General features: G+C 47.4%; 1 protein-coding gene across 6 annotated transcripts in view; it reads left to right on the forward strand.

The window, feature by feature from the left end:
- The window catches only part of CMPK1 (cytidine/uridine monophosphate kinase 1), an 86,257-nt gene that overhangs the window by 32,381 nt on the left and 34,717 nt on the right, over nt 1-19,159 (forward strand). For 5 of the 6 annotated variants that reach the window (XM_078769240.1, XM_068096139.2, XM_078769236.1 and 2 more), the window contains 2 exons: nt 6,951-7,061; nt 7,239-7,385. In XM_078769240.1, coding sequence (XP_078625366.1) covers nt 6,981-7,061; nt 7,239-7,385 — 228 coding nt within the window. In that variant the 5' untranslated portion in view covers nt 6,951-6,980. Of the gene's footprint in view, nt 1-5,063; nt 5,153-6,950; nt 7,062-7,238; nt 7,386-19,159 lie in introns of those variants that run through there. The other variant, XM_068096147.2, reaches the window with a different exon arrangement.

The raw sequence follows: 19,159 nt of genomic DNA on the forward strand, positions 1-19,159 counted from the left end.
TGAGAGCACACCTGTGATTGTCACAGAGGAGGTGACCGAGGAGGGGGTGCGAAGAGGTGTTTTGGTGAGGTGTGCGACCAACGAATGTGTGCCAAAGTGTTCGGTGGTCAGGTGTGTGACCAAGGCTGTGAGTGGAATGGGTGTACCTGGGTGTGTAAGGAAAGGTACGAGGAGCATGGGCACGGCTGGATGTGTGAGCAAGGAACGGGCTGCGGGGTGTAAGCATGCAGGTGAAGCATCGACGTTACACGGGTTAGAGGTTAGAGCGACTTTTAGCCGAAGCGGGCCCTCGGTGCGTGCTGGGCCTCGCTTTGAACGGCCGCGTCCGTGCTCCACCAGGCGGAGCGGGCGGCAGGATAGGAAGGGTCGTCATGGCGACCACTTTTTGGTGAGGCATTCCGGCAGGCCGAGATCGAGCCATGGGATGGCTCCGTGCCGAGATGGTGCGTGGGATCTCGGCCCGGGTAAACCTCCTTCCCTGCACCGAATGCCGGACGCATCCAGCCGCTGGCACAAAACAACCAGCATCCATTGCTTGGCTTTACGAAGCCGGGTTTTGGACAGGGATTGGCGCACCGAGAGGTATTAGTGAGTCGACTGGGTGATGAGGTTAGTGTTTTGGACCCAAAATTGGAGAAAAACAAAATTTGATGATTGGCAAGGGATTGGCAGTAGTGATTGGCAGATGATGGGCAGTGATTGGCCAAATTTTTGATTTGTTGAAATTTGATGTGCAAAATTGGTAGTGAGAGACCCCCGATGTGGTGGGATGGCAAATCCACCATCCCTCACATGTGGGGGGCAAAGGAGCAATAGCTTATGGGGTGTATGGCAGTGAAAACTAGCCCGGGTGGGTTAGGATATTGTGTGTAGGGATCTAGAGAAGATGACCTTAGGTAACGTTAAGGTTAGTTAGTGACTGATACCTGTAGTGGGGACGCAGGTAGATTAGTGTGGATGATAATGACGAGGGAGCGCAATAGTTTAAAGGGACGACTGGGAAGCGCAAGTTTCAGAAGGGAGTAGTTAGCTGAGATGATGCCGTGTTTGTGAGAATTGAACAGGTGTGATTGCACAGGTGTGCAACTGGACAGGTGTGTGGAGCAGTGTATGAGTAATGAGTGTGTGGATCAGCGCGAATGCGCTTGGGGAGAGAAGGGTGCAGGTGGCACCAGGTGTGAGAGCACAGGTGTGCAGGTACAGGCGTGTGGAGAGAGTTGGAGTGAGTGGTACGGAGTGGTGTGCATGGTGCGAAGGTGTGGATGGGGAAGAGTGGACCCCTTTCACGAGTACCCGGGGCGGGTAGTGTAAGTGTTAGGTAGAGGGTGCAGGTAAATTGTGGTTGGATATTGGCATTTGTGGTGCGGTTGCAGAATGGTATTGTGGATGGGTGCATTAGTGTTGTGGAAATGGCTGGGCGTGTAGCCTGTTAGTGTGTGTAGTTGGTTGGGCACTCCACCACTGTGAGGATGTCGGCCAGGTGAGGCCGCAGGTGGGCTCTGGGAGCCGGTAGAGTTGTGGATGGGGCCCGAGGATCCGGAGGATGGACCCGGGTAGCCCAGTGCCAGAGAGGGCACCGAGTGGGGAGAGTGCCAGAGGGCCTTCCCCTGGTAGTTAGGTTAGGGTAAGGAGCAGGTAAGCTCGGAGGCAACTGCAGTGGTGGAGGTGTGCAGGTGGGTAGACCCACTGGGAGAGGTACACGTCGCAGCCCAGAAATTGTACGAGGGCACCGGGAGATGAATCGGGGGAGTGAGACCCCAAATTGAAGAGCACCACAGTTTGGCCAATGGGAATTGGTTTTTAGAACCCATAGTGTAAGAGGGCCAATGGTTTGGCCGGAGAAAGACCCCGGGTAGTGTAAAGTTGTTAAAGTCATTTAGGCGATAGTTAGGATTGATGAACCTGTCGCACCATACGCAGCCACTTACCTGTGGTGATGATGATGACTCCACACCTGTGTTTTCTTTGTTTTGTGCAGGAAATGAGATTGCTGTGAGGATTTGTGAGACGCATCACGACGTGGATGAGACATTGGGGTGATTCCATCTCTCCCTCCCTAGGAGGGACTGATGATGAATTGGTAATGGCAAATTTTGATGTTGAGTTGAAAATGGCAAATTTTGATGAGAGTTGAAAATGGCAAATTTGATTGGTTAGGAGGGAGAGAAGACGAATTTGGTTTATGGGAGGAACGGGGAAGACAGTAGGGATGTTTGTTGATTTGTAAAGTAGATGTTTATGGGTAGTGTTGTGTTGTGTGGATACAGTAAGGGGTAAGGGAGGGGCCATGTAGGTTACCTGGTGGGGGGGGGGGCGTACGATAGGAACGTACCTGTCTCACCTGGTTCCCATGTGCCCCCAGTGTGCATTACCTTACATTGCGTGCACTTTTGCGCCCTTACCACCTTACTCACTTGGTTCTTCTTTTGTCTCCCACCTCCGAGGATCTGGCTTTGGGGTAGAGAGAGAGGAGAGAGAGGTGCTGGCTGCGCAGTTGTGGGCCTGCACTTTCGCTGTTTGCTGCCGGGATCGATACACCATATGGACCGCAATGTTTGTGGCCACCCACAATGGACCGCAGTTCGTTTGCGGCCAAGCACCACCCGGGGATGGACCTATGGGTCAACGTGGCACCTATGCCATAAAGGTGAACCACTGTTAATTAACACCACTGAAGGCCACACGAAGAGCAAGAGACACCTGCAGGGTTAGGGGTTGTCGAATTTATTTTTATTCCAATGAACAATGGTGACTGCACCGATTGGCGGTGGGGTGGTGCTTTTGATGCTGGGACGGGGTGCTCTGCACGTTATTAAAGGCCGTCGGCCACAGAGCACTCGTGGGTTGGTGTATCGATGCTGGCAAGCGCGCTCTCTCTATGCATAACATCTGCATGTGTTCCTCCAAAAACAGGTCCTGGATCGTAGTGTAGATATCAGCGTAATCTTGTAAATAATGCTCCCTACCGGCTGTATGTTTAGTTTGAGAATTCTTTCCGGATTCGGTTATCCTGTGGGTGTGTTTCTGTGAGGAGAAGGGTGCAACGTCGCAGGGGGACATATTTACTCATGTGTGAATATCTGTAAAACTGTCGCACTCAGGGTAGAGTTAATAGTAGAGGGAACTACATTGCGTGCCACACTAAAGTAGGTAAAAATTTATCGGGTCGGGACGCCCCGAGGGTAGAGAAGGGTGCAATGTTGCGAATATGGAATTTGGCCTCCATATCCGCTTGTAAATATTCCCCTATTTTCTCCAATACTCCCCAACTTTCCCCAATCCCCCATTCCCTAGTCCCATTGCATGTAAATAACAATCAGTAGAGCCGACCTTCCCCTTATTCCCCCATTAAATGTCGTGCCCAGGTCCACCGCACCACACGTAGACAACTTTCGGACATCTTCCTAGTTATTCTTAATCTATGTCAGTTAAGGCCTCGTTTCCATTAATTATGACTCTTCGTTGCACCAGAATGTGATTATATGGCATCAGTAGTGAGTTTAGGACCTTTCCCATACCTCCTCCCATCTTCTTCCCCAAACAACAACTACAACAACAATTACAACTACAACTACGACTACAACAACAGAGGGGCGGGGAGTGTGCGTCCTCACACCGGCTCGGTTACCCGCCATGACCATGCGCTCCACGGCGTTACCCCGAAGGGGCTGGCTGTCAGCTCCTCGTCAGGGGCGGAGCCAGTAACCCCCCCACGCACCCAATGAGAAGCAACGTGCCGATTCCATCTGGGGCGGAGCTAACGAGCCGAGGGCGTGTCACTCCCCGCCGGATATACGCGGCCCCGCGCCGGATGTGACGTCAGATGCGCCTCAGCTGAGAGAGAGAAGCCACCGCCACCCCCAGCGCGACGATACCTCCCCGCATCTTTGGACCGGACCGGACCGTACTGTACCCTGCCCCGAGCCCAGGAGGACCTGGAGCCATCGATACCCGCTTTCCTGTCATCAACCCCCGTGTGAGTCAGCCGTTGTCCCGTTTGTCTGTCGTCTGTCCGGGGTTAATATAAGAGTGTGTCTAAGTGCCTGTCTTTCTGTGATTATACCTCTAGCCCCTGTAATCTGACCTTTCCGTACGAATATAATCTCCTCCGGAGGTCTTGAGAATTGAAACATTGGTGTCGTATTGTGTTATTGTAATCCAGCCGGGTGTCTTCTTTTTCTTATTGAGCCAGCATCGCGCGACTAGTCAACGTTCGGGCACAATCGGGTAACTTGTGCAGACGTGGTCATACCATAAAACCGCTCGGTAAATAACATCCAAGCCACGTCTGTAACAATATGTAGAAGAAGGATGATAGGTCTATAAGAGAAAACAAATATTTGTAGTGTTTGAGTGGTCTAATGAACAACATTAAGGATAGGTACTACAGACAAAAGGTTCATAAAGATGAGGGTGGGAGAAATAGAGGTGTTTATGATTTTTGAAAAAGACAAGGGGGTAAATGACATTAGATAGGGATTTCCCATGTTAAACGGAGGTGTCCCAGAAGCAACATTATTACACTACTCAGGGTTGGAATAGCAGGCTAGGTAGTGGGTCCAGCAGATCAGCCAGGGCAGCGCTGCTGATTGATGACCTGGGCATCCCAAATTAGTGAAGATGGCACTAGCTCTGCCAGGCGGGCATTGCAAGCATTACATAAAAGTTTGTTTTTCGTTCTCGGTCTCATAAATCGATCCCAATTATACTCTCTGTCCAAAGGTATGCATTTGTCATGACACACAATTTAAGGATGTTATCTTGGCTTTTAGTTTGCTTTTTTTTAAACTACATGTGCAAAACTGGCAAAGTGGGTTGTGTGCGGATGTTATCAACCTCTGCTGGTTTACTAATATAATTGGTGAAATGGAAACATATTCTAGGCTCCTTGTGAATGTTTTGAAATTGCACTTTTCATAAAGCCAGTTTCAACTCTTTACTTAGGAGTATGGGAACCTGTTTTTAAACTGGTACAGTTGGTTTGTCCATCATACCTGGAACTGCCTTCACGGCTCACCCAATTGAATTCTAAGTGGGTGGTTAGGGTTTTACCCATCGATGTCACTTCCTGCCAACGTTGCAGTGAACTTTAAACATTTAAATTTTACTCCTCTCTCTCCAAACTTTGAGCTGTGAGAGCTCGTGAATTGGGGTAACAATGATGTTCAACTTATTAATGTATTTGTGGTTATTCTTTCTTGACTCGTTAGGCAAACTTGTCTATATAGTTGCTTCAGTTGTCTGTCTTTTTACTGATGTAAACTATCTGAAAAGAACCTTATAACTATCCATTTGTTACTTATTTTTGGATATATTGTATTGTTTCTTTTTTCACTTTCTATTCCTTTTCATGGTTTTCTTCAGTTTGTTAACTTATTTTGATGTGCTTTATATATGGCTGTTTAATGTTTTGTATTCGTTGTTGATTTATCTTTACTGTTTCGAAAGATGTTCAGAGGTGTAGTTGGCCTCGGTTCATTCTCACTATACACATTATCTTTTGAATTCCTTTTGAAGGCATTTAAAGCTTTCTTTAAGGAAATATAACTAACTTTGTTGTGCTCCACTCTAAATTGGCAAGTCCTAGTTTTGATCTCAAGCAGAGTCGAGTTTCACTTAAGGAGTTGTTTGGTGTGATTTTGGTTTTTCGTTGCATAGTATTGGTGAGCTAAATGTATTATTTCACTTAAACATGTCTTTTCTGCAGACGTGTTATATAATTAATTTTGGTATCCTTCAAATGCTGACATGTTGGCCTTGAGGTATGCACGCTCGCCTTTAAGCTGTCTATCCTGGGTTTGAATCCCGACCGAGCTATAAGCTGTCATTCCAGTTCATCAAAGGCAGAGTGATCCATCAATGTGTGTGCCGTCCGTCGGATGGTTGGTGGACGTCAAACATCCCATGATGTCCTTCTCGAAGAGAAGGCGAGCTTTCGCCGGCACCCTCAATGAAATGAATGAATGAATGAATGATCGTTTTAAGGCCATTTTCCCCGCTAGAGCGGGGGTTAGCCTTGCGGGCCCCATGACAATCATGGTTCCCTGTTTGAGGCAATGTTTTTATGGCCGGATGCCCTTCCTGACGCCAACCCTTGGTCACGCTCTTACAATGCGCAGGGATACGGTGTACCTATTCTAAACCGGGGTACACACCGTGATCATTCATCCCAGCAAGCTGGTACTCAATTTGCCGACCTGGGAAGGATGACAGGCTGAGTCAACCCCCCTGGCATTAATTCAGCGATCGACCGGGATTCGAACCCAGGATCCTAGGATCCCAAGCCGGCACCCTAACCGCTAAGCCAACACCAGGGAACACCAGGCAACCCTGAGCAAATTATAAATTTCTTCCCTGACTTCCTGAGCTGGAGTGGTGACCTAACCAGGATTATGGCCTAGTAACTGCTTCGGCAGCACCAATGCTCTGCATAGGGCATGTTGCATGTCGATGGTGATGATGGTGGTGATCATCATGTACCTTGCCCTATGCACAGAGTCGCCCTTTGAGGCAGTAGTATGTAACAGTAGTATGTATATGTAACATATTACTGAAATTACATGGAATATGTGGATATTATACATGCTTCGATAAAACTGGATCTCGAGTACATATCATCAAGTAAACAGGATGCAGATGCTTTGTTTTAATAGGTCAACAAGTAAGTAAATTAAGCTACTATAAAGGGAGTTTGACACTAGCCTTCACAAGCTAGACTGTAGGTCTTCATTCTACGTTCAGTCTTTCATGCATTTTCTTAGTGCGTATATCCTTGTAGATGTAGAGGATATCAATTTGGATTTCTTTAACATGTTTTTCATGTTTTTTTAATCATCACTGTGATCATTCATCACCACTATCATCTCTTGTCTCGTATCCTCTTTATCTTACAAACCCGCACTTTTTATGTGTTTCCATCTTTCGACTTTACATGGTCCTGTTTATTCCAGGCGACATTTGCTAGAAGAATTCTGCTCAACATGGCCAAACTTCCAGACGTTGTGTTCGTACTTGGAGCTCCCGGTGCAGGAAAAGGAACACAGTCCAAGAGGATTGTGGAGGTATGGGTGAAATAACAGTGGCTATTTAAGTACAGGCCATATTGTCTCTTTCAGCCTTAAAGGAAGGTCGGTCCTCGTGTATGATTACAACTCTTTGTGCATATACAGTTATGGTGAAGGAAATAAATATGCTATCTTGTAGTTTTCACACTTGTATCACAAACTTTGTACTTACAGGACTTCGGTTATACGCATCTGTCTGTTGGAGACTTGTTGCGTGCTGAGAGGTCCCGCGATGGATCTGCAGTTGGACGGCTGATTGATACTTGCATCCGTGAGGGCCAGATTGTGCCAATCAAAATCACCATCAATTTGATCAAAAAGGTGATTTTCATTTAAACCATAGGTGTACGTTCTTGTTGCAATGATTCATTACCTCCTTCACCGAGGGTGGATGGAGGTTGTGTTTTCACCCATGTCTGTGTGTCTGTGAGCACGATATTTCAAAGAGGTATGGACGGATTTGGACAAAATTTGGTGGTCAGGTTGGGTGTGTGACAAGGCCAAATTGATCACATTTTGGTGAAGATCTGTATCTGGACACAATAATTTTTTTTATGGCATAGCCCATAGGGCGGAGCCATCTAGAACAGTGTTTGTCTATCCATATGACAAACCTCACAAATGTACACCAATCAGAGCTGAGGATCTGGTCACATATGACAGGGGTGATGTAATGTGATTACTTCTGTGATGTCATTACGGTGTACTACGGGTGACTCCACACACCGCCATTTTGATTTCTATGCCGTTCAAGCCGAACATATCGTCGAACCTGTCATATATCACAATCGCCATGCTCTACCTTTCAACCCCTTTGCTATGACATTTCAAATTGAGCTCAGGTTCATCCAATTTCCTTTGATAATCCTCGAGATGTCCAGACAACTTGATTGGAGTCCACCTGTGGCCAATTCAATTCATTGGACATGATTTAGAAAGAAACTCACCTTTCTATATAAGGTCCCACAGTTCACAGAACACGTCAAAGTAGAAACTCTACCATGAAGTCCAAGGAACTGTCCGTAGAACTCCGAGATAGAATTATGAGGAGGCATAGATTTGAGGAAGGATATAAAACAATTTATAGGGTGTTGAGAGTTCCAAAGAGCCCAGTTAGCTCCATCATCAGGAAATGGAAAGAATATGGAACTACCCAGATGCTTTATAGAGCTGGCCGTCCAACCAAACCCAGCAACCGGACACGAAGGACCTTGGTCAGGGAGGAGGTGACCAATAACCCAATGACCACTCTGACAGAACTACAGAGTTCCTTGGCTGATATGGGAGAATCTTCCAGATGGAGTTCATACCAGAACCCGCCAGAAGTCTCTGTAGCCCTTCACACGTCTAGGCTTAAGGGAGTGTGGCCAGATGGAAGCCACTCCTGAGAAAAAAAAGGCACATGAGAGCATGCCTGGAGCTTGCAAAACGGCCTGAGAAAGACTCCGAGAGCATGAAATAAAAGATTCTGTGGTCTGAGATGAAAATTGAACTCTTTGGCCTGAATGCAAAGCACTACATCTGGTGGAAACTGAGCACAGCTCATCACTCATCTAACACCATCCCTACCGTGAAGCATGTCGATGGCAGCATTATGCTATGGCGATTATTTTCAGCAGCAGGGACAGGGAGACTTGTAAGAATATAGGGAACAATGAATGGAAGCAAATACAGGCAAATCATTGAGGAGAACCTGCTTCAGAGTGCAAAAGACCTTAGACTGCAGCGATGATTTACATTCCAATAGAAAAATGACCTCAAGCATACAGCCAAAGCAACACTGGAATGGCTTCAGAACAAGAATGTGAAAGTCCTTGAGTGGCCCAGCCAAAGCTCAGACTTGAATCCCATTGAGAATCTGTGGAAAGACTTGAAAATTTCTGTTCACCAACACTCCCCATACAACTTGATGGATCTTGAGCAAATCTGTAAGGAAGAATGGGAGAAACTCCCCAAATCCAGATGTGCAAAGCTGATACTGACAAACCCAAGAAGACTCAAAGCTATAATCGCTGCCAAAGGTGCTTCTACGAAATATTGACTCAGGGTTGAATACTTATGCAAATTAGATATTTCTGTGTTTTATTTTTAATTTATTTGTAAAAATTTATAAAAAAGAATTCCACATTGACATTATGGGATATTATGTGTAGATCAGTGACAAAAAAATCTCAATTTAGTCCATTTTAAATACAGGCTGTAACACAACAAAATGTGTAAAAGGTCAATGGGTGTGAATACTTTCTGAAGGCACTGTATATCGATCAGATATTTTTACGCCTGTCAACATAGTCACTGGCGGCAATATGTTTTCACGTTGTCCACCCGGCTGTCTGTGAGTCCGTCTGTGTGCCGTTTGTCCGTCTGGCTATCTGTCAGTCCGTCTGTGCGCCGTCTGTCCATCCGTGATAGGTTTTCTTCACCGCAATAACGGCTGAAGGGATCTAAATCTAATTTGGTGCAGGTATGCATAATGAGGTAAAGATGAACTGATTATATTTTGGGGTCATGAGGTCAAGGGTCAGAGATCATGTTCGGCAAAAATACTGTTACTGCGATAGCATGTGAACCAGTGATGTGATTTTTACCAAAGTTAGTATGAGTATATGTATTATTATGCAAATATGAACTGATTAGATTTCAGCATCAAGGTCAAAGCTCAGTCTGTAATAGGTTTTCGTTGCCACGATAACTTAACAACTGCTGAAGGGAACCAAGTCAAACTTGGTACAAGTATGTATAATGACATAAATATGAACTGATTAAATTATGGAATCAAGAGGTCAACGGTCAGAGTCTGTAATAGGTCTTTGTTACCCTGATAACGGAAGAACGGCTGAAGGGAACTAAGTCAAAGTTGGTACAAGTACCGTATGTATAATGATGTGAAGATGAACGGATTAGATTGTGGGGTCAAGAAATCAAAGGTCAAAAGTCCTGTTGGGTAAAAAAATTCTTTTACTGCACTAATTTGTGAACCAGTGATGGGATTTTGACCAAACTTGGTACAAGTATATATTATGATGAAAAGATTAACTGATTAGATTTCTTCATCAATGGTCAAAGGTGAGACCATGTCAGGTAAAAATGTATAATGATGCTCGACTGCACATGCGCAAGATTGGAGGTCAAGTTCTTTCGAAGCTGTCCATGCGCTCACGCTTTCGAAGTTAAGTAATTTTTTCACAATTGTGTTTTTGTCGTAACTGTATCTATCTTTCGGTGTGTATGCTTATAGTGTGTCTTTAGTAAGATTCTCGGCGTTAATTTTTCATACCTGCATACAAAATCGTCGGTTAATTCGTGTCGCGTATTCTGAGGCCTAGTAGGCTTCCGTGTCCAACCTTGAGGCTTTGTTTTTCTCTCAGCGGTTCGTCGATTGCGCTGCAATTACTTTCGTTCCCTGTTTTTTGTCCCCGTCTTTCACCCCATACTTCCTTGTTTAAAATCTCAGCTCAGAAAAAAAAACAAAAAAAAAAACATTTCCTTCTCTGCTCTTATTCGTTTATTCGTTGTTCTTATTTGTTCGTTCGTTCTTCGACCACGTTGTTCGTGATCACGTTGTTAAAAATGTATTCTGTCGTATATTATAACACCTTTTTCTTCTTCTTCTATAAAAGGATGCTTTCGACTTGCTCACCAAATCTATTCATTCCAAAAAAAAATTCCATCTCTTACAGTTCCTCTTTTCGACATTCCCGAAACTCTCCTGCACTCCACCCCTCCTTCAGCGTCCTCAAACGTATTTTTGACTCGAAGGTCTCAAGAAACTCATTTTGCAATAAATGTTAGTTTCCCATTAATCGTACACTTTTCAAAATCCAATCTCATCCCTCCCCTCCAAAACTTCCCCATCACCTCTCCCCTCCAACTCTACCCCCTTGCCCCTCACCTCCAAATCTTCCCCATCACCCATCCTTTTTTTTTCTTTGTTTTTTTTGTATACAAGATTGAGGCTCGTGAAAGAGCGAACATTAATCACACAGAAAGACAAACCGACACATAAAACATATAACATCGGGAGCGGTAGACAAGATGGGGAGAGAGGGGGAAGGACACAAACACAACATTTGAGAGCAGGGACCGAGAGACATGGAGACATCGAGAGATCTGTGGGAGGGAGAGGGCTTTGGGGGGTGAGGCATGGGAAGGGGGGGTGGGAGAGGTATAAAACATATGGACACTGCAAGGACTTCCAGGAAAGAAGTTGGAATTTCAAACAAGGTGGATCTGGGGTGAATTAGTGGGGGTAGAAAACATCAAGGTTTTGGATGGGGGAAGATAAGAGATGGTCGTGAACAGCTGTTTTAAAGACCAGGAGGGAGGAGTGGGATTGAAGGGAGTGTGGGAGTTTGTTCCAGAGGCAGGAGAAAAGAGGAATGAAAGAGTGAAGGTGAGCAGAGAGCCGAGATTTCGGCAGTTTAACCATCAGAGGGTTGCTGGCAGATCTTGTGTGACCTGTAGGAATATTTGGGGGACAGAGCACAGAGAGAGCTGGGGAAGCAAGGCCGGAGAGGAGTCGGTAGAAGACAGAAAGACCACCTACCTGCCTGCGGTGAGTGAGTGAAAGGCCCTCAGAGATAGCTTCATCGCGGGAGATTCCAATGATTTTGAAAGCTTTGGTTTCAACAGCGTGAAGCCGAGCTAGGTGTGAGGCAGGAGCACCGGCCCATAGGGGAGAACAGTATTCCATTGAGCTGCGGATGAAAGCCTTGTATGTGGTGAGGAGCTCAGGTGTGCCTAGGAAGGAATTCGCACGACGGAGGATGCCCAGTCGGCGACTGGCTTTGGAGGCCAGCTTGGAAATGTGGTTTTCCCAAGAAAGATCATGGCAGATAGTGAGACCCAAAAGCTTGAGCGACAGAACTTCTTGGAGAGGATTGTTGAGAAAGTAGATGGGAGGGTTGTCCAGTCGATCTTTTCGGAGAGACATAGTAAGAGTGTGAGATTTGTCAGGATTGAAAGACATGTTCCACTTGTTTGACCAGTCTGTGATTTTGTCCAGGTCTTCAGAGAGTGAGGAGGCTGCAGACTGCCGATCTGAGGGAAGAGGAATGGAGCGGCAGAGAGTGGAGTCATCAGCAAAGAGATAGAGAGGATTTTCCAGAGAGTCGGAGAGATCATTGATGAAGACCAGAAAAAGCACAGGGCCCAGAACACTACCTTGGGGAACTCCAGCCTGAACAGGAAGGGGAGATGAGAGAAATCCATTCAGGGCCACACGTTGACTACGACCAGAGAGGAAGTCCGCAAGCCATGCATGGAGATTTCCATGGATACCATAGGAGGAGAGTTTGGAGAGCAGAGCTGGGTGCCAGACCGTATCGAAGGCACGTGATATGTCAAGGGAGACAGCTCTGATTTCCTGTTTGGCATTGAGGACCTCCATCCATTGTTGAGACAGCAGAAGCAGCATGTCCAGAGTAGAGTGACCTGGTCTGAAACCAAATTGATGATCAGAGATCAAGCCATTGGAGAAGAGGAAAGATTTCATATCCGAAGCAATGATGGATTCCATGACTTTGCTGATAATTGGGAGCAGGCTGATTGGTCTGTAGTTGCAAGGATCTGTTTTTGCACCTTTTTTGTGTAAAGCGGTAATGTTTGCTGATTTCCAGGATGCTGGCAGATGACCTTGAGCAAAAGATAGGGTGAAAAGAACAGAGAGAGGGTGAGATAGTGCGGTAGAGCAGGATTTTAGGACCCGTGGGCTGATGCCGTCTGGTCCAGTTGCAGAATCAGAGTCGAGGTTAGACATAAACTCCTCCACCTTGTCAGGAGAGAAGGACACAGAGTCCAGGAGCAGTTGGGTTCGACTGGGAAAGGTGGGAACAGAGAGAGATGGGTTTGGGACTAAAGATTTTGAGGCAAACACAGAGTTGAGGCATTCGGCTTTGTCACGTGCGATGTCAACTGTGTGGCCATTTGAGGTAAGGGAGGGGATGGAGGGGGAACAAACACCGGAAACGGATTTGACCAGACGCCACCAGGATTTGTAGGAAGGAGACAGGTTTGAGAGTTCATTCTTGAGTGTGGAGAGATAGTGCTTCCTGGCACTCCTGAGGGTAGACACACACTTGTTCCGAGCTTGGTGGAAGGAACTGAGATTGCCTTCAGTTGGATTAGCCTTCCAAGAGGCAAAGGCAAGTTGTTTCAGGGCAACTGCCTCACCACAAGATTCAGTGTACCATGGGCGGGAGGAAGGGTAAGACAACTGAAGACGAGATGGGATAAATCTGTGCATGAGAGAGAGCAGTTTGCTTTGGAAGAATTCCCAGGAAGAATTGATGTCAGAGGCAGTGGAGATGGGAGACCAATCCAGACGATTGATGGCTGCTTGAAGACTATCCCAGTCGGCCTGAGTGAAATGCCAGACTCGCCGACGCTGAGGAGGCTCTCTGAGAATGGCCAGAGAGATGTCCACTTTGACAAGCACATGATCAGAAGAACCGATTGGAGCAGAAGAAGAGCAGCAGACATTAGCAGGGAAGTTTGTCATAACCAAGTCTAGAAGAGAAGATACTCCATTGGCTGAGATCCGGGTCGGGAAATTGACAGATTGTGTCAATCCCAGTGAGTCACAGAAGTCCTTTGCTGAGGTGCCATGACTGGTGAGAGAGGAACCCACACCCAACCAGCTGGCATGATGACAGTTGAAGTCACCACATATGAGGAAGAGAGAGTTGGGATGAGTGGATAGAAGTTGGTCCATGTTGTCAGACAGTGAAATGTAAATGGAGTCATCACTGTTTGGAGGACGGTACAGAACACATATGAACAAAAGGTGGGAGCGGAGAGGAAGCCGTAGCCAGAGGTACTCCTGGGGGTGAGGAGGAGAGAGGGCAGTGCCAGGAGAGTGAGGAAGAGAGTTTTTGATAAAAATAGCCACCCCACCACCAGGACGAGGCTCAGGTTTATCATACCGGAGGAGGGAGTACTGGATTGTCAGAAGCAACCTGTATGGAGAGATCAGTCAGGTTTGAGCGAAAGCCCCGGATGTTTGAGGTCCATACCGTTAATGAAGAGAGAGGGGGAGCATCGGGTACAGGACAGGGGAGGGGAGGAGTAGGGTAAGATGAAGGATGAGAGGGGGAGGTAGGGAGAGCAGTTGATAGTGTGTCAGAGATTACAGAAGAGTTCCAAGAAAGGGAAGGATGAGGAGGATGAAAGGTTTGATGGTGAAGGGATGAGGCACAGTGAGGGGTTGTTTGAGGGGGGGCAGAGGAAAATAGAAGGTTGGGAGGGGTGGAGGTATGAGATAGAAGGGAGATGAAGTGGGGAGGAGGCATCTTTGAGGAGGAGGGGGAGGAGGGAGAATTGGAGAGGAATGGTATGGGGGGAGATTTGAATGGGAGGGGTTGGGGGGGAGTTTTGAAGGGGAGGAGTGAGGGGGGAGTTTTGGAGGGGAGGGGCAAGGGGGGAGTTTAGGAGTGGAGGGGCAAGGGGGGAGTGTAGGTGCAAGGGGGGGGATTTGGAGGGGAGGGGCAAGAGGGGAGTTTAGAAAGTGGATGATTAATGAAAGACGAACATTGATAACAAATTGGGTTTGTTGTGATTTTCAAGTTAGCAATCCGATTCAGAACGATGGAGGAGGGGTGGAATGAATGTGAATTTAGACCATGTAGTGAGGGAGACGTATAAGAGATTGAATTTTTTTTGTTTTGACGTGGAATGAGTTGGAGAGGAAATTGAAAAAAGCCTTTTAAATAGGAAGAAAAACAGCATGTTGTAATATACCACTGAATAAAACATTGAAGGGGAAAGTTTAAACATATTTAAATAATATTTAAACAGAACCGTGAACAATCTTATATGCACAAAATACCAATGAGGGGAGAGCCGAGAGGGACCACCACGAGTCACGTGAACAGGGCAAAAGGTGGATGGCAAGGAGATAATGGGGGCGGGGCGAACAGCACACCTGGACAGAAAGTACAGGATGAGACAACAGCACACGTGGAGAAAGGAAAATAAATGTTTTTGGTTATTTTTTTGTTGTTGTTTTTTGGGGGGGGGGGGGGGGGGGGATTTAAAACGTTCGACAAAGAGTATTATGTTCGGGGTAGAAGGGAAAAAACTAAGAGCCAAGCAAAACACGATGTAGGGGACTTAAGTTAACAAACACCGAAGGGGGTACAAGGCCGCACACGCGGAGCAGAACACGATTAATTAATTACGAGTTACAGGAAATTCAAACCAAAACTAACTATAAACAAACAATAACGCATGGACGATAAAATAACGAGTTGAAATTTGACAAACACATGAATGAAAAAATAACTGCTTTGGATGCCCGGAGAGAACCAAGCCTCAAGGTCGGAAGCTTCAACAACTAGGCCGCGTGGCACGACAACTAGGCCGCATCCCATCCCTTTCAAATCTTCCCCCTTGCCCCTCCCCTCCAAATCTTCCCCATCACCCCCTTCCCTCCAAAACTTCCCCATCACCCCTCCCCTCCAAAACATCCCCATCACCCCTCCCTTCAAAATCTACCCCCCTTGCCCCTCCCCTCCAAATCTTCCCCATCACCCATCTCTTTCAAATATTCCCCCTTGCCCCCTCCCCTCCAAATCTTCCCCATCACCCATCCCTTTCAAATCTTCCCTCTTGCCCCTCCCCTCCAAATCTTCCCCATCACCCCTTCCCTCCAAAACTTCCCCATCACCCCTCCCCTCCAAATCTACCCCCTTGCCCCTCCCCTCCAAATCTTCCCCATCACCCATCTCTTTCAAATCTTCCCCCTGCCCCTCCCCTCCAAATCTTCCCCATCACCCATCCCTTTCAAATCTCCCCCCCTTGCCCCTTCCCTCCAAAACTCCCCCCCACACCCCCTCCCCTCCGAGCCTCTCCCTCGCCTCCCCTCTCACCCCTCCTCCTCAAAGCGTCCTCCCCGCTTCTTCCCCCTTCCAACTTTCACCTTCATCTCCCCAACCTTCTGCCTCGCTCTTCCCCCTCCTCAAATAACAACTCACTGTGCCTCACCCAATCACCATCAAACCTTTTGTCCACCCCATTCTTCCCTTTCTCCAAGCTATTCTGAAATCTCTGACACACCTTCAACAGCTCTCCTTACCTCTTCCTCCTCTTCCACATCTTACCCTACCCCTCCCCCCCCCCCCCTGTTCTGTATCCGATTCTCCCACTTCCTCTCCATTAACGGTATGGACCTCAAACATCCGGGGCCTTCGCTCAAACTTGACTGATCTCTCCATACAGGTTGCTTCTGACAAACCAGACGTGATCTGCTTAACAGAAACTTTCCTCCTTCATGATGTCTCTGATTCCTTGGTATCTCTCCCAGGTTACTCCTTCCTTCGGTGTGATAGACCTGAGCCTCGTCCTGGAGGTGGGGTTGCTATCTTTATAAAAAAATCTCTTCCTCACTCGCCCTGCACTGCCCTCTCTCCACCTCACCCCCAGGAATACCTTTGGCTACGGCTGCCCCTTCGCTCCCACCTTTTGTTCATATGTGTGTTGTACCGTCCACCAAACAGTGATGACTCCATCTACATCTCGCTGTCTGATAATATGGACCAACTTCTATCTACCCATCCCAACTCTCTCTTCCTCATATGTGGTGATTTCAATTGTCACCATGCCAGTTGGCTGGGTGTGGGTACCTCTCTCACCAGCCATGGCTCTTCAGCAAAGGACTTCTGCGACTCACTGGGACTGACACAATCTGTCAATTTCCCGACCCGGATCTCAGTCAACGGAGCATCTTCTCTTCTGGACTTGGTTATGACTAACTTCCCTGAAAATGTCTGCTGCTCTTCTTCTGCTCCAATCGGCTCATCTGATCATGTGCTTGTTAAAGTGGACATCTCTCTGACCAGTCTCAGAGAGCTGCCTCAGCGTTGACGAGTCTGGCATTTCACTCAGGCCAACTGGCACGTTCTTCAAGCAGCCATCAATCATCTGGACTGGTCTCCCATCTCTACCGCCTCTGACATCAACTCATCCTGGGAATTCTTCCAAAGTAAATTGCTCTCTCTCATGCACAGATTTATCCCATCTCGTCTTCAGTTGTCATACCCTTCCTCCCGTCCATGGTACACGGAATCTTGTGGTGAGGCTGTTGCCCAGAAACAACTTGCTTTCGTCTCCTGGAAAGCAAATCCAACGGAAGGAAATCTCATTTCCTTTCACAAAGCCCGAAACAAGTGTGTGTCCACCCTCAGGAGAGCCAGGAAACAATATCTCTCCGTTCTCACGACCGAACTCTCTTATCTGTCTCCCTCTTCCAAATCCTGGTGGCGTCTGGTCAAATCTGTTTCTGGTGTTTGTTCCCCCTCCATCCCCTCCCTTACCTCAAATGGCTACACAGTTGACACCGCACGTGACAAAGCCGAATGCCTCAACTCTGTGTTTGCCTCAAAATCCTGTGTCCCAAACCCATCTCTCTCTGTTCCCACCTTTCCCAGTCGAACTCGTACCCAGCTGCTCCTGGACTCTGTGTCCTTTCCTCCTGACAAGGTGGAAAAGTTTCTGTCAACCCTTGACTCTGATTCTGCAACTGGACCTGACGGCATCAGCCCACGGGTCCTAAAATCCTGTTCTTCTGCTCTTTCACTCCCGCTCTCTGTTCTCTTCACCCTCTCTTTTGCTCAAGGTCATCTGCCACCTGCTTGTAAATCAGCCAACATCACCGCTTTGCACAAAAAAGGTGCAAAAACAGATCCTAGCAACTACAGACCAATCAGCCTTCTCCCAATTATCAGCAAAGTCATGGAATCCATCATTGCTTCAGATATTAAATCTTTCCTCTTCTCCAATGGCTTGATCTCTGATCATCAATTTGGTTTCAGACCTGGTCACTCTACTCTGGACATGCTGCTTCTGCTTTCTCAACAATGGATGGAGGCCCTCAATGCCAAACAGGAAATTAGAGCTGTCTCCCTTGACATATCACGTGCCTTCGATACGGTCTGGCACCCCGCTCTGCTCATCAAACTCTCCTCCTTTGGTATCAATGGAAATCTCCACACATGGCTGGCGGACTTCCTCTCTAGTCGTAGTCAACGTGTGGCCCTGAATCTCCTCTTCCTGTTCAGGCTGGAGTTCCCCAAGGCAGTGTTCTGGGCCCTGTGCTTTTTCTGATCTTCATCAATGATCTCTCTGACTCTCTTGAAAATCCTCTCTATCTCTTTGCTGACGAGTGATGACTCTACTCTCTGTCGCTCCATTCCTCATCCCTCAGATCGGCAGTCTGCAGCCTCCTCACTCTCTGCAGACCTGGACAAAATCACAGACTGGGTAAACAAGTGGAACATGTCTTTCAATCCTGACAAATCTCACACTCCTACGATGTCTCTCCGAAAAGACCGACTGGACAACCCTCCCATCCACTTTCTGAATAATCTTCTCCAAGAAGTTCTGTCACTCAAGCTTTTGGGTCTCACTATCTGCCATGATCTTTCCTGGGAAAACCACATTTCAAATCTGGCCTCCAAAGCGAGTCGCCGACTGGGCATCCTCCGTCGTGCGAAGTCCTTCCTTGGCACACCTGAGCTCCTCACCACGTACAAGGCTTTCATCCGCAGCTCAATGGAATACTGCTCTCCCCTCTGGGCTGGTGCTCCTGCCTCACACCTAGCTCGTCTTCACGCTGTTGAAACCAAAGCGTTCAGAATCATTGGAATCTCCCGCGACGAAGCTAACTCCAAGGGCCGCCTTTCACTCACTCACCGCAGGCAGGTTGGTGGTCTTTCCGTCTTCTACCGACTCCTTTCTGGCCTTGCCCCCCCCAGCTCTCTCTGGGCTCTGTCCCCCAAATATTCCTACAGGTCGCACAAGATCTGTCTGCAACCCTCTTATGGTTAAACTGCCAAAATCAAGACTCTCTGCTCACCTTCACTCCTTCATTCCTCTTTTCTCCCGCCTCTGGAACAAACTCCCTCACTCTCTTCAATCCCGCTCCACCCTCCAGGTCTTTAAAACAGCTGTTCACCTTTCCAAAAGCACCACCATCCAAAACCTTTTTTTTTTTTACCCCCGCTAATTTCACCCCAAATCCACTTTTTTGAAATACCAACTTCTGTTCGGGAAGTCCTTGGTGTCCTTGTGTTTTATTCTTCTCCCACCCCCCCCCCCCT

This window comes from Myxine glutinosa, chromosome 1 (assembly GCF_964187855.1).
Source record: "Myxine glutinosa chromosome 1, kmMyxGlut1.1, whole genome shotgun sequence".
NCBI classification, from domain to species: domain Eukaryota; kingdom Metazoa; phylum Chordata; class Myxini; order Myxiniformes; family Myxinidae; genus Myxine; species Myxine glutinosa.